The 23,807-nt window shown below is 39.2% G+C and overlaps 1 protein-coding gene across 2 annotated transcripts in view; it reads right to left on the reverse strand.

Annotated features, from left to right (window-relative positions):
* Positions 1-23,807, reverse strand: part of LOC126190883 (V-type proton ATPase 116 kDa subunit a 1) — a 704,052-nt gene that overhangs the window by 101,401 nt on the left and 578,844 nt on the right. For both annotated transcript variants that reach the window (XM_049931488.1, XM_049931487.1), the window contains exons 6-8: positions 22,513-22,742; positions 11,351-11,477; positions 9,342-9,518 (exon numbers count right to left, since the gene is read on the reverse strand). In XM_049931488.1, the coding sequence (XP_049787445.1) occupies positions 9,342-9,518; positions 11,351-11,477; positions 22,513-22,742 (534 nt within the window). The remainder of the gene's footprint in view (positions 1-9,341; positions 9,519-11,350; positions 11,478-22,512; positions 22,743-23,807) is intronic.

Raw genomic sequence — 23,807 nt, forward strand, 5'->3', positions numbered from 1 at the left:
CATGAATATTAGAATGCAATGGACTAGTGTAGCAGTTGACTCAAAACTGCAAATACTCTTAACATCTTAGAACTACTATTAAAATTTTGTTGTACATACTTACAACTGATGTTAAATTCAAAATATTTTATTTTCATTTTGGAGTATACAAATTTAATTTTCTAAAAAATATGAAGAACAGATTTTAAAAAAATTCCACCCCCATAACCACATTTCTCCTTTCTGTAAAACTCAATACTGTACCTAAATTTCTGTAAACCCAAAACTTTTAGTTAATAGTTTAATTATGTGCATGTTTCAACAACAGAATTATAGAAGTGTGTTGTTACATTTTAACAAGTGCTTCAAGCAGCTGTGACCCCCAGTTCAGTAGAGTTAAGTTGTTAGCTGTGTTAAATTACTCATAGCTCAGTTATTCTTGGATGTAGGTGTAGAAAGTTCCATATTACATTTGGCAGCACACAACATATATTGAACATTGAAAATGTAATATGAATTGTCTTGGATTTGAAAGTGAAATGAAGACTGTATGAAGTTCTATTTTTGACTGATGTTACTGGAAACAATAAGCAGAATAGCATAAGGAATTAGTCATCTGGTTATTAACTTCCACATAATATCCAGTACTTCATTATTCTGTCACGAAAGTTAAGTACTTTTATAAAATAATGCCTATTTTCTCCATTGCTTCTTAAAAAAATTCTCTCTCAGTGATACTCACCGACTTGCTGTTCTGATTGCATCAGCTGAAAAATCTAGAGCTTAAATATTTCCTAATCTAAAAATTATTATTATTATTCTGAGCTAATCAGATGGCGATGTCAGAACCTGCAACATCTAGTCACCTACACATGGCTTCGTCACCTTTTAACTGCTTTCAATAGATGCAAACCAGCTTCACTGTTTCCAAGATGCTCATTTCCAGGTGGTGTGCCATAAAAATCTGCACATTGTCAAAGTTTCTTATGCCAAAGGATTTCGCCATTTGCAGCCTGTATCACCACAAGAATGATTCCCCATTTGTCTCTGCTCTGCTTATATACTTTCCTTAAAACATTACATGTAACACTGCCAGGTGGCATTCAATTGCACAGTGGACAGCGGTAATGAAGTTTAGGCTCATTAGTGTATATGTCTGTACATGCTGTGGTCAAATATTGTATTTTCATGAGCAGAATAAAAGATACAAATTTCAGACTGCATGGAAAATGATGGTTGATTTAAAACACCAGCGAATCAAAGTCTCATATTTTTATAGTTCTCATCATGTTGGAAGGAGGCCCTATTTCAGCCGTTCTGCTCATCACCCACCACAAACTGCTAGTAGCCAATAAGATTCATTCTCTTTCTGAGCAGCTAGCCATGAGTTACAAACTAGACTGCAGGATCACTCTTCCAAGTTCTATGCTGTTGCTGAATTTTGCAACAATGCAGTTTCATTCACAGAGCGACCGAATTATTCACTCAGATGTCGATCTTACTTTCTTGTATCAGTATAGCTGTGAATGTGTATTTGTAAAAGTTTTGGTGTGATTTCCAAATGAAAATGTCATGTGATGACAATAAACATGAAGTTTCTCACAGGCAACTTTAATTAAATTGTATGCCTGTGGAGTATAGTCTTAGTTGTGCAACTGGTTCCGTGATTTTCTGTCAGAAAGATCACTGTATGTAGTAATCGAAAGAAAATCATTGAGTAAAACAGAAATGACAGAAGTGATATCTGTTGCTTGTGAGGAAGTGTTGTAGGCACTGTTCTACTCCTGATCTAATAAACAATTTAGGAGACAATCTGAGCAGTCCTCTTAGACTGTTTGCAGATGATACTGTGATTTACTGTCTTATAAAGTCATCAAGATTAAAACAAATTAGAAAACAGCTTAGACAAGATACCTGTATGGTGAAAAAAGTGGAAATTGATACTAAAAAATGAAAAGTCTGAAGTCATTCACATGAGTACTGAAAGGAATCCACTTAATTCGGTTTACAGGATAACACACACGATTCTAAGGGCTGTAAATTCAACTAAATACTTAGGGATTACAATTACGAATAACTTTAAATTCGACTATCTCATGGATAACATTGTATGGAAAGCAAACCAATAAATTGGAAGAACACTTAGAAAATGTAGTAGGTCTGCTAAAGAGACTACTTATACTATGCTTTTCTGCCTTCTTATGGAGTATTGCTGTCAGGTGCGGGATCCACAGCAGATAGAACTGATTGAAAAAGTTCAAAGAAAGGCAGCTTGTTTTGTATTTTCGTGCAGCGGGGCAGACTGCCATGGATATGATACGCAAATTGGGGTGGCAATCATCAAAACAAAGGCGTTTTTTGTTGTGGCAAGATTTTCTCATGAAATTTCAGTCAACAACTTTCTCTTCCGAGTGTGAAAATACTTTGTTCGCGCCCACCTACATAGGGAGGAATGTTTTTCATAATAAAATAACAGAAATTAGAGCTCAGAAGGAAAGATAAAAGCATTTGTGTTTCATGCGCGCTGTTCGAGAGGGGAATGGTAGAGAAATAGCTTCAACGTGGTTCTATGAAGGCTCTGCCAGGCACTTAATTGTGAATTACTGAATAGTCATGTAGATATAGATGCTTCACAAGCAGTTGAGGTGGTTTGTATCCCGCATTTATAGCTTCTTCAAATGTGAATCTGGAAGTGATACTGCTATTTTTGGTATTTTGAAGACTCAAAAACAAACTGCAAAAGCACATGTCGGCAAGAGAGCTGCCCTGAGAATAGCAAAGGAAAATGTCAGCACTGTGGAAATCTCAGGAAAATTTGTTTTCATGTTGCCTGAAAATCATCAAAGCCGCAAGAAGTCTGTAACACAAATAGATGGTCTTGTGCATGATGTTTTAAAGTGCTCTGTGTTTGAAATGTGTATAATAAAGGAATACCCAACATGTCCGTTATGAAGATGCATGATGCAACAGAAGGAAGTAGCTCTTCAGTGTGTTGCCCTGATGAAACAGGGTGAATCAGATCATTCCATGAATACCTGCTGGAAAATGAGTGATGGTACTGGCAGTTGGATACTTATTCTGCACGCTGGCTCTTCTGGTTTGGTTCCTGAGAGTAAACTTGTATTTAGGTGTAAGAAAAACAGCAGTAACTACCATTTGGAAATGAATGCTGTCACTTTCAAAAAGTGATTCACTGAACTATTCTTGCAATACCTAGCTTTGAAGTCAGTCATTGTAATTACCAACCAGTTCTCATTCAGCTGTTACAGAGAAATGACCAAGTATGAGCACGAGGAAAGGGGATATTGTGCTCTGGCTGAAAAATAAAAATATTCCAAACAATATAAGACAGACTTGTGCTAAACTCCTGCAGCTTGTTAATTTATAAAAGTCACATGACAGAATATACAAATGTGACACTCTTGCATGTGAATGTGGTCACACAGTTTTGCATTTATCCACATATTACTGTCAATATAATCCAATATAATTAATTTGTGCATATGTTACAAGCTATGTAGGGGAAAAATTAAACATTCAAGGTAACAAACACTGAAAGCCTTGCACATGAAGCAACAGACAGCATCTCTCTTCAATGTGGGCACACTGTGTCTGTCACACTGAAAAGTTTCAAAAATATGACTTTCATAGGGAGGAGAAGACACATAAAAGCCTTGAATGTATAATCCTAAACTTACAATCAGATGGTTCAGACATGGACTCAGACAGCAGATGACATTACATTGTAGACTTTGAAACAAAGTAAGGTAATGATCTTTCTTAGTTTTAAAGATTCATGGTTTAAAAACATTTTTTGTCGACATATCAATTGCATACACTGTACATGAGTATTTTCTAGCTTTTATTGATTAGGAATATGCAGCATGTAAAGTATTCAGACTATAATGCTCAACACATTGCCCAAGGAGAAGTTAAGCTTTTCCCAGCCTGTTGTATTACTTGCGAGAATAAGGCTGGATAAATTTGCCAAAAACTTCCAGTATTTTTACACACAAACCCCTGTCATTTTCATGGCATGAATTTGAAACTGCCTTAAAATAAAAGGGAGAGCTGCCTGTCGAGATATCAGTGGTTTTTGATGTTACTGGTCAGCATTCTGTCAAGTTATTCACAGAAGATGGCTAAGTTGTAGCTTGTCCAATTGATCATAAATGTGTTCACCCATGTTAATGTTGAATGAGTTAGTTTGAACTCATAATGCCTATTGACACCGAAAAATATGATAACAAACTGACAATTTTTATGATAGTCTTTTGCCTTAGTGTTTGCTACCAGTAATTCTTTCTTACACATAGTGATTTACATTGGACATCAGTGAAACACTCCCACATATGAGCATTATACAAATTTAAAAAATTATATGGAGCAGAAGCAGTTGTCAAGCAAATATAATGATTTCGATTTGAGTTTTAAGTTTAGTTTGTTATATATTAGATTTTTCCTTATAAAACAGTCCAAATCACAATAAATGGCAGTTATTGCAACAACACACACCAAAAAAAGTTTTGCATCACCTCTGTTCTGAGAGTTTCAGAACCTGTACAGAAAATTGGAATACAGATCAACATAATCATCATTTCTGTCCTTTTTATTACTCATGAAAACTACACATTGCATGTTGTACCATCATACAGCGAGACCTTCAATGGCGGTTGCCGTGGCATACTAACCTCAAGTTCATCAAGGCACTTTTGGTCCAGATTGTCTCACTCCTCAACAGCGATTCAATGCAGTTCCCTCAGAGTGGTTGGTGGGTCACGTCGACAGGGTTCATGTCTGGAGAACATGCTGGCCACTATAGTCGAGCAATGTTGTTATCCTGAAGGAAGTCATTCACAAGATGTGCATGATGGGGGTGCGAATTGTCGTCCATGAAGATGAACGCCTCATCAATATTCTGCTGATATGGTTGTGTTATCGGTCAGAGGATGGCATTCACGTATAGCACAGCCATTACTGCACCTTCCACGACCACCAGTGGCATACATAGGCCCCACATAATGCCACCCCAAAACAGCAGGGAACCTCCACCTTGCTGCACTCACTGGACAATGTGTCTAAGGCCGTGTCCTATGTGAGCGACAGAAGCGAGTGACTTCTGGATACGCAACACTCCAGTGACAAGCAGCAGCATCGGGTGACAACCTTGGGTGTCCTGCGTGCAAGCGACCATGTCGCGCTACAAGATGGCTGCTTAGAGCCAACCAGTTGTTTCTATAAAACGGTGTCTTTAATCTGTAGAATACTGTAGCTGGACAGTTAGGCTACAGAATTAAGTTTACTTAAGAAAATAAAGCAAAAAGGAATGCTGTGCATGAAATTTACAAAGGTAGGAATCTCCATGGAGAATTTCATAAGTATCGTCAACTACGAAGATCGCCAGACAAATTCTTCGAATACACGTGAATGAGCAGAGGAGTATTCGACTATCTCATCAATAAATTCTATACGAATGTTGTTTTTTTGTTTTACATGATCAAGAACTTTTAACAGCCAATAAATGCGGAGGAATAACTATTACATGACTAACTACGCTAAATATGCACACACATTGATTTCAGTGAGTAATAGCTTGCTGTGGTGTAGGGGTAGCGTAGTCATTTCGTAATTACATGTCTGGAAAATCCCTGGGTTCGATTCCAGGCCATTTTTATAATTTTACTGACTCAGTTACGATTCTGTATACTAAGTTTTATGTATACTGTTTACACTGTAGCGCTAAGTATATTTTTAAGGTATTGCCAAAGAACTTGATCTTCACACCTATCCCAGTATATCACACACGTTAAACTCCTAATAAATTACAATGAACCATGAAATTTTACAGATATTTGATGATGCAAACGTAATTCATCAGCAGTCAGTGTTAAGGCCAAGCGTTTCAATTACTCGAAGTAGTCTATAAAAGTAAAGCTTCCAAATTTTTTTAAAAGAAAGTCGAGCATTTTGTGTAATGATTTATCTAAAAGTATGAAATAAAAAATATTAGGGAAACGTTTGGTGGACCTTATTTTCTATTCATGATTTCGAGCATCATTCAAAGGCACGTAAAACATTTCTCTGATCTACTTATTTCTTTTACACAAATCGTTTAAAATAATATTTGACTGATATCTTCCATTTTTGAATTTCAAGTTTTATTCAGAAAGCATGATCTTGCTGACTCCTTGTTTGCCGTCCTAACTTTCTTGATTTGAAGGAAGCCTTTTTGACATTTAAATACCACACCAATATATCTTTTTATGTGCAAAATAGCTAGATCTTGACAAGATGAAATTTTTGACACTTCATTTATAGCAGCTTTTCATGAAATATTTCAATTTTCGTTCATTACCCTGATTGCTTTCAAGCAGTTACATATTTTCATGTCAAACTAGACCTCATCCTGGTCGCTTTGATACCCCATTTACCTGTTTCTCTCCCTTTGTTTGCCTATGAAAATTTGGACAAAACCTCATGGTGTAAGTTATAGGGAGTCTTGTTTTCACTCTGCTCACGCGTTTACAAAAACATATCAAGTGTTAATCATTCGATAAAATAGTCCTTTCTGTGTGCTGTTATTTCCAAAAATCATCATTCCAATACCTTGAACCTTTTATGAGATACGACAATTTTTACAACCACCTGATTCCTGAAGCACAGGAAAGGTTCGGACGCGCCGCAAGTGACCCGTCCGTGGATATAACAACCAATATCTCAAGAATGAAGAGAGATCTCATTTATGTCTCAATTTTAAATACAATTTAGATATACTGGTTACATTTCATACACAATAATGTATGGCTTTAAATGAACTATACGAAAGTCTACACAATTTGATTTTACCTCTGCAAATTCTTAAAAATTTCGTGCAGCACAGTAATTATGACGAATAATGAAAATAAATTCTGACTTTTATCCTTTAAGGATATCAAGCTATAGGTTGCGGAAGAATCAAATTTTTTCACCGAATAGTTTTCTTAAAATCGGATGTTAAGTAATTCATAGCTGCCGTCGCGTCCACTCCTCTGCTTTGCCAAGAAGACACGTGGTTGTCACTCTGTGTCACGCATGCTGCAGCAACAAGATTCAAACACATTTGAATTCAAACGTCGCCAGTTGCAGTGGGAGACAGGCGGCGACACAGATGTCGCTCACATAGGACACTTCCGTAACTGCACCTGCAGTTGTGTTTTGTCGCCTGAAGCTGTCACACACTGTCGCTCACTTCTGTCACTCATGTGGGACACGGCCCAAGGTGTTCAGCCTGACCGATTTGCCTCCAAACACACCTCCAACGATTGTCTGGTTGAAGGCATATGCGATACTCATCGGTGAAGAGAACGTGATGTCAATACTGAGCGGTCCATTTGGCATGTCGTTGGGCCCATCTGTACCACGCTGCACGGTGTCGTGGTTGCAAAGATAGACCTCGCCGTGGACATCGGGAGTGAAGCTGCACATCATGCAGCCTATTGCGCACAGTGTGAGTCTTAACATGACGTCCCGTGGCTGTACGAAAAGTATTATTCAACATGGTGGCATTGCTGTCAGGGTTCCTCCAAGCCATAATCTGCAGGTAGCGGTCATCCACTGCAGTAGTAGCTCTTGGGTGGCCTGAGTGAGGCATATCATTGACAGCTCCTGTCTCTCTGTATCTACTTCATGTCTGAGCAACATTGCTTAGGTTCACTCCGAGACGCCTGGACACTTCCCTTGTTGAGAGCCCTTCCTGGCGATCAAACCGCAGTATTCACTGTCCAGGCATGGTTGAACTACAGACAACATGAGCAGTGTACCCCCTTCCTGGTGGAATGACTGGAACTGACCTGCTGTCGGACCCCCTACGTCTAATAGGCACTGCTCATGCATGGTTGTTTACCTCATTGGACAAGTTTAGTCACATCTCTGAACAGTCAAAGGGACTGTGTCTGTGATACAATATCCACAGTCTACCTTCAGGAGTTCTGGGAACCAGGTTGATGCAAAGCTCTTTTCTGATGTGTGTATTTTCAATGATCTTGTCATTAGGTAATTGTAATTTTGAGAAAAATTGTTTCTGACGGCTTAACAAAGCTGGATCAGCTGTTCTTGCCTCCCAACATCACACAGACAATTGTTGTGGAGCAGTGGATTTAACATCAAGGCTCACAAGTAAGATTTCCCTCATGTAGACAAATGATCGAAATTGGTTTTAAAATGTATTATTCTCTCATAGATTTTAACATATAACATGATGTACCGAAGGAAAATGAACCTGATTGTTGTCCACAGCAACACAGTTATAAAAAATACAGACTCTGTTTGACCACTCTCTGCCGCCACGCATGCGCAAACCTCGTCTGTTCAGCGCCTCCCTATCGCTCTGCCTCTGTGCGTGGAAGCACCATCCTACGTGAAGCAGGCTACAGTTAAGTTAATTGCCACAATGTTATAACTGTAGCATAGAAAACCATTATCACCATTAAATATGAACTAGATTAATTGAAGAGAAGCCTTTTCTATATGAAAAGTATATCACACACAAAAATTTGAGACTAATGATGTAAAGCTGGTTGCCCCAAACCGACAGATTATTCAAATACTACCTAAACAGTGTTGTTGCTTAACAATGAATTGGAGGAGATGGGAAAAAATAAGATTTTCATTGCCAGAATCCTACTACAGCAACAGACATTATCTAAAGAAATTTTTATTTGTGTATGTATGTAAGAGACATTATGTTTGTTCCACTCATGCCTGGCATTACTCACAATACGCACCACTGAACTGAAGAGTCAATGATTCCATAACTAATAATCATCTAATTTGGGTTTGCAAAGAAGAGGGGTAGAGTTTTGGTAGTACTTGTCCCATATATTGTGCTCCTGCTGAGTGCATAAAACTATGAACCTTTGTCTGTGCAGAGATATTGCATTTTTGTTACTTCCTCTTTTAGTTTAATGAGAAGGAAACTTTTGAAATCTGCTGTTTCTTCTTGAATAATCCTGAGAATGCAAATATTCTTTCAAGCTATGTGTTCATGATATATTCATCTGTTTTCTTGAGTTCCATGTAGCAGTTCCCAGTGCACTTCAACTGACATCTATGAAACATCAACAAGTGATGCAGTTTTGAAAAGTCACGAATGTGTGGCTGGGAACTGCTTTCTCTTTCATGGTAATGTAATTCTCCTCACATTCTGCTTTATGGCATTTTTTTGTAAGTTAAACACAGTGAAGAACAACGTACTTGTTAGTAAAAGCACTGACATTTATTCCAATTTCCTACTTTTAATTTCCTTTGGGCATCAACAACAATTTGCACAATGACACCAACAGCATTTTTTGGTGCAAAGCACTAAACCTCTTGAAAGCACATACCAGTGTGAGATCCTGAAGGCGTGTGCGAACACCAGCCAGCATGTCTGCACGCTCACCTGCGACACTTGGACAGGGGTACAGAGATGCATGGAAACCAGCACACACCTTCTTTACTCGAGACTTCAGTTCCTCACCTTGGAAAAAAGCCACAAAAACTGTTTTATATACAGAGTTGCCCTGAAAATAAAAAGAATCACCAGTATGAACCACGTGGAATGTAAAGGACTGACTGGATTAAGTTAAAGGCATAAAAATTCTTGGTGTTCAATTAAGATTGGACAGTAAAGAACAGTTCTGGCTCATCACAGTATGTAGCTCTGCAAGCTGAATACTGTGATAGTAATGGAAAGAACTGTGATTAAAAAGCATGTGAGAGGAGAAATAATGGTTGCATTATGTTACAAAAACACAGGTTAGTATAGTCACTAAAAAGTGAGCACAGAAAATGAATACAGAATTTACTGTCATTCACGTTCTTAATTATGAAATGCTTGAAAAACATTCTGTCCTACAATGGGGATGGTATTATCTTAATGTAAAAGCAATTTAATATCATTAACTATGAAGTATGAGTGCTAACAATCACAAATTTGCAGATGAATGTCAGGTAGTGCAACAAAAAACATTTAAAAATTAGAAAAAATATGTACTTGTTAGTGTACCATATTAAAGAGGAAAGGGGGCTCGCACCACACCTATACAGGGTGTTACAAAAAGGTACGGCCAAACTTTCAGGAAACATTCCTCACACACTAATAAAGAAAAGATGTTATGTGGACATGTGTCTGGAAACGCTTAATTTCCATGTTAGAGCTCATTTTAGTTTGTTCTTCCACCTACGCTCAATGGAGCATGTTATCATGATTTCATACGGGATACTCTACCTGTGCTGCTAGAACATGTGCCTTTACAAGTACGACACAACATGTGGTTCATGCACGATGGAGCTCCTGCACATTTCAGTCAAAGTGTTTGTACGCTTCTCAACAACAGATTCGGTGACCGATGGATTGGTAGAGGCGGACCAATTCCATGGCCTCCACGCTCTCCTGACCTCAACCCTCTTGACTTTCTTTTATGGGGGCATTTGAAAGCTCTTGTCTACGCAACCTCGGTACCACATGTAGAGACTCTTCGTGCTCGTATTGTGGATGGCTGTGATACAATACGCCATTCTCCAGGGCTGCATCAGCGCATCAGGGATTCCATGCAACGGAGGGTGGATGCATGTATCCTCGATAACGTAGAACATTTTGAACATATCCTGTACCAAAGTGTTTGAAGTCACGCTGGTACGTTCTGTTGCTGTGTGTTTCCATTCCATGATTAATGTGATTTGAAGGGAAGTAATAAAATGAGCTCTAACATGGAAAGTAAGCATTTCCGGACACATGTCCATATAATGTATTTTCTTTCTTTGTGTGTGAGGAATGTTTCCTGAAAGTTTGGCCGTACCTTTTTGTAACACCCTGTAGATGTGATATCTCTGTATTATATCTGAAAACATAATGTTACACTGTCTGGTGCATTACCCAAATGACACTCTACAAAGTGAGACAGCTGTAGAGATTGTGATAACTTGGCTGCATTCAAACCAGTATGACTGTTGACAGCATACTGGAGAAGAAACACTGTAACACATTGCTAACTTCTTAATCTAAAATAATGTACAATGCTCACACTGTAACCTGTAACATGATTTCCATGGAATGAGAAACAGACAAGTCGGTATGTATCTTACATTGTGGCATTACCACCAAAATAATTCAAATTTTGTCAACTGTGTGGTCTTCCTTGTATGACAAAATGTGGATCCTCAGGGAATTACAAATTTTCATATACAGTACTATACTTAGATTTAAGCAATTAAAGACTAACCTTAAATCCACCATTGTGAGTAAAGATAAAGTAAAATAATATTTCATCATTTCTTCTATGGTAACAGTATCTTTTGTTGTACATAGCTAGTACACATTATGGTGTGGGTATACAATAAGCAGATCACTCACTGTATTTGGTTCATCTAGAGGTTGATCCAGCCCAACTTGACGCAAAAATACATTGCCACGTGATATCCTCCAGAGCATTCTTTCAAATGCTGGGACCCTTTCTCTTGGCACAACACCAGCAACAAACCTGCAATTTAAAAACGTATCATAGTATCATCCAGACGCGCGTGCGCGCGCCCACCCACCCACCCACGCCCCCCCCCCCCCCCCCCCCCCATACACACACAGATATATATATTCTCTGGGCCAAGCCCATATTTTATTCACAGATGGCATGAGAAATATCTTTCAATCATAAATAACTGAGGAATAATATATTTTTTTCCATAAAGTCAGTGGAAAGCACACTGTAGGTATTGAACTCTGTTTTAAATGGTGTGAGAAAGATTATTCATAGTGTGTAAGCTTAAGTTGACCGAGGAGTTTTCAGAGAGCAGAGGAAGCCAGCCTGGTCCCACACAGATCACCACAGTGGTGAAAGCCATGTGGGGGAAGGGGGGGGGGGGAGGAGAGGGGGGGGGGGAGGCGCAAGCGGGCATGCCTGCATCCCACAGTGCAGGCATCTTAACCTGTGCTTCATACTTCCATGAAACTGGACGTCATTCACAGATTGATTATATGTTGTTCATTACTTGTCTATTGACGTGCTTAATAAGTACTGTAACTGTAACTCACATTTATCACAACAAAAAGAAACTACAAAAGAGAGAAAAGGCAACACAGCAGGCAACAATGATGCCTCATACATCACTGCCAGCTAGCTAATATTGGCTGCAACCAAAATCTAAGGGCTACTGTCTGAAGCCTTCCAATTTCTACTGATTCAGGATTAACAAGCTGATCAGCCAATTTGCAGTTAACACACTGAGCAATGGAAGTTGTTTTAGATTAATTAGAGAAAGCAGAAGAGAATTCAAAAGAAAATGGTGGCTTTGCTAGGACTACACTGTTACAAGCATCTTTTCAGCAGATGATGTGAATGAAGGGCTGGAAGCAGTGGCGAATTTCAGTATGTGCTGTTTGCTGCTTCTGTTGGCGAAGTTAAATTCTGATTGCAACTGATTTTCAGTCTTCTTTACACCAGAGCACAGTGCCAAGAAAAATTCTTGTGAACATTGATTCCATGAGTCCGGCACTCAACCACAGTTTTTCTAACAAACAAAGACACAAGAGATTTGAAAGCACAAAAAATTAATTTTCAGTGCAAATAATAACAAATAAACTAATAAACAAATAAACTAATAAACTAATAAACAAATAAACTAAAAGCTCATTCATTATTGAGTCCATGGAAGCCAGTGACATTGACAGAAATTAATCCATTGTTTCACATGAGTGCATTTCAAGAAGGCCAAGAATAGTACGTCACTGGAGCACATATCTAGACGAGTTGCAATTTCTACCAATAAATAATAAGTAATTTGCAGCGTAATCAGGTAATTTCTTGCCTGTATCTTATTGAAAACCATACACAAATAAAGGTTGGGGAAAGAGGGATTTCATCCGGTCTTCAATGTGCTGAGAGAAAGATGTATTTGGGCATATTGCCCAGCTGAAGAACTTACAACTGATGAAGAAACCTGCACAATTTGAGTTTGTGTGAGATTTTGAACCTGTATATAGAATAAACAACACAAATATGGCTTGAAGTTGTACACTGTTGCAGAAGCAAATAGTGTCTATGCGCTCAATTTTGAGGTGCTGGAAAGCAGGTGTTCAACAACATCATCAGTGGTTGTCTTCAGGCTACTGTCTATTGGACAAAGATCATGTATTTGGACAGATTTTATTCTTGTCCAGATCTGTTTCAGGAGTTTTCTCAAGCAGGAACTAATGCTGTTGAGCATCTCAAGAAGTTCGATGCCTGAAACTAAACTGAAGAAGGGAGAAATGACAGACATAAATGTAATGTATTGATAATGAAATGAAAGGACACCAAGGATGTGTAATCATTGTCCACTAGCCATAAGCCAACATTTGGTAAACACACAAGAAAATAATGGTCCAATTATACTGAAGTCACTTTAGTATTATATTGCAATTGCAACCATGCCAGAGCTGATCTTTGTAGACCAGTACAATGTATTTTGGCACAACAGTAAAATAGTGGAAGAAGATGTATATTCACTCGCTTTCATGAGAGTGTCAAATTGATTCTTGTATAATTCAGTGCACTACAAGAAAACAGCATGCACTGGTTCATGACTACAGCACTGTAGTCAAGAGTTTTTTCACTCAGGACAATGCGCAACAGATTGCTGCTACGACTATACAAAGTGGAACAGTGGGCATATTAACACACAGTTATTTGCTGCAGCACTTACTACCAACATGTAAGCAGTATGCTGCATGCGTGTGGTACATATCTACCTCCAGGAGCAAGAAAGGTAATGGAAAAGCGTCTTTCAAAGAGAGATGGTAGCAGCATGAGTAATGTGGTATCTCTTTGCATATGGAACCTTGTTTCAAGGCATGCCATACAAAGAAGCAATACAGTTCTGTGTGAGAACTGATAAGGGTCATACAAAGATTGAATATAAGTAATATTTCTTTACTATCACCACCACTGGATGTACATATGGACACATATGAGCTGGCATGAGTCTCCCAGCAGAGTAATGTGGAAAGCTAACATGGATGGGATGTGTGGAGCATTGTACTGGCAGAACTTGCTGCCATAATAGGCTGGATCAGTCAGTCCTTTTGCTGAGATGTTAATGAGGATCTGGCTTTTGCTTTGCAACTTGCTCTTGTCCTGCATGCTAGTTGTTCAGTTACTGAGAGGTGCATTTTGTGTTTTTCTCTGTGCCAGTCTATATGCGGTGTTTGTATTCTCCATTCCTCTGTAGATACACCCACACATTGAGTTTTTCCTCTTGCAAGGTCTAGCTCACCAGTTTCCAATTGAGCAACAATTAGAAGCCCAAGTTGTGACATTTGTGACAACCATATAGTTTTGCAACAATGTGACACCTTCAGAGATAAAAAATTGGTGACCAAGAATGTTCTTGTGCTTGTAATTACTTTATCTTTTTCACTGTGTTAATTTATGGTTACCAAGGACATGGCATTTATGCTATGCTGGCAGAAACAGTTGTGCCTTCAGAAGCAACTGCAGCAGGAACAGCTGCAGGAGCTGACCAAACAAGCATGCACAATTGATCCACTCTCACTTTGCACTGGTGGCAGAACAGGCATCTACGGAGCAACATTCTTCCTTGCTGCCCCTGACGCTGTTTGCTGGTTTACACAAGTCTACAGAAAGGTGAGACAATTACCTTCGCTGGCTTTTGCCAAACTGCCAGGTAAGGTGCACCATTGAACCAGCTGATAAGGCTGTCTGATTATTGTTGAGCAGTGTCGAGTTGTACAAAATCATTCAAAATTTGAAGCCCTCTACTGAACCTGAGAAAGTTAACACTGTGGAACTTTGTCAGTTGATCACAACAGCATTTTTGGCATCAAGCCTGGAATGTTCGTATTGACGTGTTTTAAGCTAGCATGGGCACCTCAACTTGTGGCATCTGGATTTTCCTTGGCATGTCACAAGAGGGCATGAGTTCTGCATGGCGGGTTTTAAGGCAGTTGTAAGCATGGTACTGGTAGTGGACTTTGAAAGTACATTGGTTCGGAGACTCCCAACATTGGTGAGCACATCAACATAACCCAAGAACAGTGATGATTTCCAACTTGGAAAGGCAGTGGGTTTTTCAGTTTGCAGATGGCTATGTGATTTGCAGCAGCATAATAATTCTTCAGTTCTTTTGTGGTGTGTCCATGGCTGATCTGGAACGTTTCTAGGCAGTGGAGCCAGGTTCTGATCCTGCCACAAAAGTACTTCCTGCATGTATTGTTATGGCTGGGATTATCAACATATAATGGATGTTATGGTGAGCTTCTGTTGGCTAAGCTACATTCTAATGGATCTCAGTTGTATATAAGGGCGTGAATACACTACTTGTGTGTAAATCTTGATAGTGCTCATGAGAGATCGGCTGCACCATCATGTACATGTTGAAAAAAATTGGTACTGTGTTTGATGTTTAGCAATACTTATGTGGGAGGTCACACAATGCAATCAAGCCAATGGTATATAGTGTTCCACATAAAACTGGTATGCCTCATGTACCGGTTAATCATCCCTAGCTGAGTTGCTTGTGAAGTGTCCCAGATTCCCCATGGCAACCACTTCGAGCATCTCTTATCAACAGGTAACTACATGTTTTTTAACATTAATATTATTCATTACCTTTTTAATTAGTTCATTGTTACTTGAATCTTGAGTGTGAGGTGTACCTGTTTTATGTGGGATATGCTGCAAAAGAAGAATCCTACAATACCAGACAGTACTGATATCTTTGGCTGTATAAAAGCAACTTCATATAAATAAATGATCATAAAAATTTGTTATTTCACATTTTACTACTCATATTCTACATAACTGAAATAATGTTGAAGCATTTTACTTAAAATCCTGTAAATTCCTTTTATTAATTTTTAAAGGATGTACCAGCAATTGTTATTGATGATTTTAGACCTCTTTGGTTTACGTTATATCTCCGTTCTTCTTCTTTGTACACAGTGGTGGTGGTGGTGGTGGTGGTGGTGGTGGTGGTGGTGGGGAGAGCTTGCAGTTGTAAATGGACAGTCTTGGCAGGAAATAGTTGTAAATAAGGTTGGTGTGCTTTTGTAGAACTGCTGAAGGCAGATGTATTTTGTGTTACTACCTCAGAGTATGAAATATTGATGAATCTAATTATTTCAAAGTTCAGAAACTTTATTTCATTCAATAATCTTTGAAAGCCATTGGATGGCTTTTTTGTAATCATTTTAAGATGTTATGCCGTAATTAGTAATAATGATTTTTTTCTGTTTTGTTTCATTATACCTATCTAAATCTGGCGGGAAGGTCTGTTGAGATCTATGGCGAATGTAAATAATTCTTATATCAGTTTCTGAAAGAAGAGTTTCTGGACGAATCTTTAACTTCCTTCATTGGCTATTGGCTTGCTGTTTGATATTGTAATTAAGTTGCCTACTGCTATTTAACTCTTGAACCCTGTGACACAGAGATATTTTTAAGGGAAAGTATTGTTATGTTGTGTCTGATTTACTTGCTGGTGATTTTAAACAATTCAGTAATTACTTTACAAGCATTTAATTTAATAATCAAGTGTGCTCAGAATACTAGTATGTGTGTTGCATAAAACTACTAAAGTGAAATAAATTGCAAAATTTTATTTTGATGAATGTGGGCTTGGCACCTAACCACTCCTTGATCCCCGCCTCCTTACCATTTCAAAACCCATGTAGTGATGGCACAGTTACAGGTTAACCAGCACCACAAGTGGCCCAGGCAGTTGTATGCAGTCTGAATAACCAACCGGTGAGGTCTCTCATGCAAGTGACAGTTCCAGTGCCTCAAGAAGTTGGCCAGGTGACCTTTCCTTCTGATGAGCTGTCATGGGATGATGCCATTGACAATTTGAGTGTGATGACTTTGTGGCACACCTGTGTTTTCCCACTGTTCAATGGGTACAAGTAAGCCAAGAGCTCCTTACTCTCACTATCCTTCCACGCCTGTTTCTGCTCAATGGGCAAATTGGTAGTCATGCCCCAATTGTCATTTGGTGCGTATTACACAGGATTGCCTTTATGTACATGCCATGTATGAGGTATGCCAGAAAATAGGTCATCTGATATCTTTTGTGACCTTTGGAAAGCTGTAGGGTGGTCACTGGAGGCCCCACTGTTTTCCACTGACTCAGAGGCTGTCTCCAATGTTCCTAAAGCTTTACCTCAGCATGTTCTGCTTACACTGGTCATGAATTTGTGGCTGATCAAGCTTTCCCCTGCATTGAAACAACAATTATGACAAGTAATATCTTATAGTAAACAGTGTATTCCACTGCAGGGGAAATTCTCCCTCTCTGCACATAGTAAGCATGTGGCATGGCAAATTCTTTTGTCTATAGTAAATTCACTGTAGGTGCACAATATTTTAGGGCTGGGTGTCTTTTCTGTTTTTGATTCCAGATCTCTGACAAAGTCTGCTTAATAGCCCAATCAGTCCCCTTTCAATATCTAGACCTCCTACTACAGATGTACAACCTGCTGTTTGAAAATACATTGGATTAGATAGAAAGAGGATCATGTCTGCTTTCAGCCATGAGCAACATCTAAATTTCATCACCCCTGCCTCAACCCATTCACCATCTGCCACAAGGCCAAGGCCAAGCTGCGTTTTGACAGGAATTCAGTGTCATTTCTCTCAATTTGTCTCGTCAAAGGGCCACACCTCTGGTCGTGATTTAAAAGCCAGACAGTGCCATGCCCCTTGTGGCAATTTTGAAAGACATCCAACAGCAATGTGTTGCCACCTTTTACCCCTTCTGCATCCAGAGGAATTGATAGTGAAGTTGTCAGAGGGCCAGTATTTTTCACGCATTGACTTGCGTGATGTGTACCTGCAGTTGCCAATGTACACTACTTCTCAGTGTTTCTTCGTGGTCAACACTACTCTGGGCTTTACCAGTTAAATCAGTTGCTCTTGGGAATTTTGTCTGTTCCAGGGATTTATCAAAGGTATTTAGAGCATTTGATTAAGGACATTCAATGTTGTTTCAACTACCTTGATGACATCTGGGTCACAGGCCCCACGAAAGACAAGCATTTACGGAATCTGCAGGTGGTTTCCCAACACCTTCTGGAGAATGGCTTCCACTGAAAATGTCATTTTTCTGCCTCAAAGGTGCATTTTTTGTAACATATTCTTAGCAGAAACGGCCTCCTTCCTACAGATGAGCACATCAAAGCAGTTGTCAATCTGCCAGTGCTGAAGAACCTGAAAGGGCTCCTGTTCTTTTTGGGCAAGATTTCTTATTATGCTATGTTCATTCCCCAGCCATGTGTATCTGCCAAAATGGTGTCAAGCTCATATGGTCTGCAGTTTCGCAATGGGCACACAGAAACAGGGCGCACTGCCTTGCTAGTTTTCCCATGCGCCAGTCCCAAAGCAACCTTAGGAAAGAGTGCACATTGACTTGGGCCCTACTTTGGAAAGCACATGGTGGTTGGTGATGGATGCATTTTCCAATTTCCAGTATGTGCCCAAACTGTTCTCCACAACAGCAACATCAACAATCCACATACTGTCAGTCCTGTTTGCTATCGAAGGCTTCCCCTTGACACTCATATCACATCAACAACTCATATTGTCAGAGTTTGACGATATTTGCATTTTTAATGGTATCCAGCATCTAACCACCACTGTGTTTCACGTTTCTTCTAACTCAGGGTTGGAGCAGTTCGTGAGGACCCACAAGACCAAATTTCTGAAGCCTGTGTCTGCTTCATTCCCTGACGATGCACTGTCTAGCTTTCTAGCCACATACTGGGCGATGCCAGTTAATGAATACTATCCGGCAAACCATTTACATGGGTGACAACCATATGGCCTAGTGCATTTGTCACCCTCAAACTCGCACGAACTGATATGATGTACCTTGCCGAATTTCTTTTTAGAACTGCCGTTTGGGACCCCATGTTTCAGCCACTGGGAAGGCTGGGTGCCAGGTGTGGGGGTAGGTCACACAGGTCAGCACATTTTTCTGGTGGATGTCAGCCAGGAGCAGCTGACCTGTCATTCAGATCAGCTGCATTTACGTGCCATTCAAACATAGAGCACTACCATCTCTGCATCCAATGGACGATTGTATTTGCCTAGTAGGAAGATCCTGATTGTAGCAACAGTATACTCACCTGCTGCAGCTGCCACAGCATTCTCCATTGTCCTAATTTTGCCTGAGAAGTAGCGCACTGGAAGTAATGCTCCCACAACTCCCAGTGGAATTGGAATCTGTGACCACCTCACTCGCCTTATGGATGAGTCCTTGCACTCACTAGAGCTCTTGGACCTGCCTTCGTGCCAGCCTCCTCACTCTTCTGCCATTCCAGTGGAATCCAGTGGAGTCAGCTGTTGTTGCCTGCTTAAATAGTGACCCAATGCTGGAAAATCTTGTGCTCTCTCTGGTTTTGCAACAGAGGTCATGCAGAAACCAGGAAATTTTCACCCCTATGTGGCATTTTGTGCAAGCAGGGATTTAGTATCCCTGTCACCAGACATATGTATGGACACAGATGAGTTGGCATGAATCTCATGGCCGAGTAATGTGGGAAACTACTATGAATGGCATGCAAAGAGCATTATATGGGCAGAAGCACTGACCGAGATGTTTACTTGCCAGTGACAATAGACCGGGCCAGTCAGTCCGTACGCTGACACAAACACGGACCTGGTTTTCACATCGCACACTGCTCTTCATCCTGTGTGCTAGTTGTTCCGGTCATTCACAAGTCACATTTTATGCTTTTCTCCAGTCTCTTTGTTGTGCTCGGATTCTCTGCTTCCCCACGGAGTGATCTGCACATCAAATTTTTCCTTTTCCAGGGTTCAGTTCCCTGGTTTCTGTGCCCAGCAGTTGTCGTCGGCTAAATCTGCGAAATTTGTGCCGACGGGACAATTTTGTAACATTGCCGTGCCTGTGCAGATAGAAAAACTTCTAATTTAAAATATTTTCACTGTGATTTTTTAAATTTTCAAAAATATGGCTTCAGATTACATAAATATCATCACAACTGATTAACCAACATAATTCAAAAGTAATCGATGAAAGCAGTGTTTCAATGATCGATCATTTGTCAAAATATGTTAACAAATGCCACTTTAGCAATCTGAATATTGACAAAATTGTCCAGTTTCCACAGTCAAGCACATAGAATAGGAGCAGCATTGACAGTGTTGAGACAACTGACGTGAAGTGTATAGCAGTGTGTGGCAATGAACAAGTTCTACAATGAAAGACACAAATTGAACCAGGCAAAATAGGGAGGGAGAAAGGGGGAGGGAGAGGCAGATGGACAAAGACAGAGAGAGAGAAAGAGAGAGAGAGAGAGAGAGAGAGAGAGAGAGAGATCAATATCCAGCAACAATGACATCCTGGAGACAGGACAAAAGCTTGACTAGACAAGCTTGGAAAAGGAAACAGCTGCCATATCAGCATTTACCTTAATAGAATTAGGAAGGGAAATGATAAAAAATGAAACCTTGGTGGTGGACACACAGGAGACAGACAACAGGAAAACGAATTTCAGCAGGCAAAATATATATATTATATATAAATGAAAAACAAGAAAATGAAGCTTACAGGAGGAAACTGCCCAAGGAATGATAGGCAGAATTAGTGTAAGTTCACTTACAAAGATTTACAATAATCAGTCTTCATATTACAGTACTGTTCCTGTAAAAATATCTTAATAAATCATGATATAGAACTTCTGGCCTTTAATTATCTTCAGGAGGTATAATATTTTGTAGGCACTTTTCAGTAATTCCACCTCATAATTTATTAGTTTTCTTGATTGAATTGTTCTTTATAAACATCTTAAGTTTGATTTTGGATTTGGTGCATCCAGTGGTTGGTACAATATGGGTGGTGATATTGGTATTACTTTTGTCAGCACATTATGATATCTTGTGTTCCAATTTCACAATGAATATAACATGATTTGATTGTGTGCAGTAATATCAACAAATTGTTGATTTGTGGTCTTGGCATTATAGAAGGCTAATAGTTAATTGTTCTGCTGACGATGCACGCATATTGCTATCAGAATCAATTCTCTCTTGCTGCAGTATGACCTCTACTTCTGAAATGGTAATAGAGGCCTGTAACAGGAATGAAGCAAAAGGTAAAGAGTACTAAATACTGCATGTCTTGGTTCTAGATTACTGTCAAGAAAGCCTCAAAAGAGGAAAGGTATTGGGAACAGGTGTGATATATGACTGGACTGGAATCCTACAGTAGTTCACTTGGTACTGGAATACTGCTCAGCCATATTGGCTAAGTTTTGGGATGTGTACTACTAATGATGTGGAAGAGAAAACTATGGTAGCATACATGACACAGTTGAAGACCTTTGTACTACTGAGTAATGAGGAATGGCCTCACCTGTGGCTGTTTAATATTTCAGTAGAGGGTATAAGGATTATAACATGCATTACAGTGGCACAGAAGAACTGCCTTCATAACAAATCTAGATTAGTTATTAATTTGAATTAAACTCTGTTTGATTAACCCTGCAGTCTGTGGAAGCAGCTTGCTCAGGTCACACTGATATACTAATCAGTCACTGAAAACTCCTAAGTAATCTGATAACTCTTATTTTTCAGTGAATTAAGATGCTTTAAATTCCTTCAGAGAGCATACAGACTTCATCAACAATGGAGTGTCATTATAAAGCACAAAGTGAAAGAAAAAATTATGTCCATTTATGTGTGTATTACAGTGTCACAAATGTATGGAATTATTCCACTGGTGCAATTACATGCAGTGACTGGTGCTGTTTTAAAAGCACTGAAATCATCACTCATTTACAGAAGTTTTACTTCTTTCTTCTCCTTCTTGGAAAAGGTGTACACCCTGTTTCGTCTTTGCCGAAGCCGTATGTTCCTCTGTCATCCTACATCTCCCTGTCACCTGCGTAATTAATCTGTCTTCTCACAAGAGGTTGAAACTTTGTTTCCATTTTATTAATTCTTGCTCAGTTTCTTCATTCATAGAGAATATATTACATTATCCTTTTTTATTTGATATTTACAGATACATTCTTTCACTCCCCTCAAAAATTTCATTTCAGCCAACTGTATTCTTCTTTTGCCTTTTCTTAGCTAATGTCCACAATTTGCTTCCCCATGTTATAAATGGGTGACCACTACTTGGTTAAGATTTTTATAAGAAAGCATTTTTTTGTAAGCATCACACTCTATCTTAAAAATGAAGCTGTTACTTTTTTCAACTGTTGTAATTTTTCAAAAACAGTGTTCAGTCTGTACCTAATTTTTTTTTTTCTGCACTTCGCACAGTAACAGTGTCAGCCATTGACCATCAACACCTTCAAGTATCAGAAAGTGTACACCATGGTAGTATGGTGATAACCAATGGCTGAAACCACATACTCATTTGTGAGGTGTAGAAAATAAAATGGTCATGGCTGAAATGAAATATTTTACTAAAAGTGCCAAAAATTTATTGCTGTCTCTTACTGAGACCGTGATGTTTGCAGGCAGATAGCACAGTTTCCAGAACAGCCACAAAGCTTACCCTAGTCTGCCCCTGGCTGATGCACTTGCTCCAGCTTGTGTGGAGCTCTCCTCCTGGATGAGAGCCCTGGTCAGTGAGTCAGAAGCTCCAACACCCTCCTGTTCTGTGAAGAAGCCCTCTGTCTTCTCCAGAACATGTCGCATCTCTGTCAACTCCAAAAAGTTTAGCTTTAGGTTTACTGCATTCTGACTCAGCTCCATTATTTCATTCTCTGTCTTCTCCAGATTTGCCTAAAAAAAGAAAAAAGAAAATCAGGTGTGTAATTACTGCCAGACTCTTGAAATCTCCAATCAAATGAAGGACCTGTAAATATATGTAGAGAAATGGAAAAATCCTCACAATATACAATTAACATTTTACGGTATCACAATAGTAATTGTTGCTGCTGCATCTACCAATACATGCACATTACTGAAAACAGGCACAATGCAGTGAGCAATGGTAGAATACTACAAATACTTAATTGAAAAATGACAGGATTATATCCTAGTCCATAATTCTGATTTAAGTGTCTCAAAATAATTCTTGGACAATGCGTGGAGAGCAGATTAAAAATGGCCACTGGTAATCTCTCCCATGTCTCTACAAAACTGAACTGGTGCATTGTCTATTTGGGCTGCCTGTTTCTTTATGAAAATTTAAACTATACCATTTTAGAGTCTCTCACTCACTCACACACACACACACACACACACACACACACACACACACACACACACACACACACACACACACACACAGAGAGAGAGAGAGAGAGAGAGAGAGAGAGAGAATAATGCTGGTATGTCCTTAATATACTGACAACATAGCTGACTGAATCATGCATTTTATGAATGCGTTGGAATGGCAACAAGAAGCTAAGAAGTGTGTCCAACTCATGACCCCTATTTGTCAAGAAAAGTTCATACACATAATGTGAATAAGAAATATAGTGTAACAGGGAAAAGCCCACAGATTTACACTACATTAATTGTGTACTGACTATTTAGAGCTTCAGTAGATTTGTGGCGTTCCACATGACAGAGCTATAAAAAAAAAAGATGATATCAATTAAAGACATGAAGATTACCCTGATATCATGAAATCTAACCACTGTAGACAGCTCACAATGTTTTACATGATCACAATCGTTCATGATGAACCCGATACATCCAGGCAACTGTCAAACATTCCCTCCCATACAACCTTGGCATTCAAGGCAAACGTATTTGTTCGGATGCAGACTCTTTACAGCAATACACCACCATTCTAACTTCAGCCTCCAAAAAACAACTTCGAACTACACCACTTTCTTC

The sequence above is a fragment of the Schistocerca cancellata genome, chromosome 6, assembly GCF_023864275.1.
Source record: "Schistocerca cancellata isolate TAMUIC-IGC-003103 chromosome 6, iqSchCanc2.1, whole genome shotgun sequence".
Lineage (NCBI taxonomy): Eukaryota > Metazoa > Arthropoda > Insecta > Orthoptera > Acrididae > Schistocerca > Schistocerca cancellata.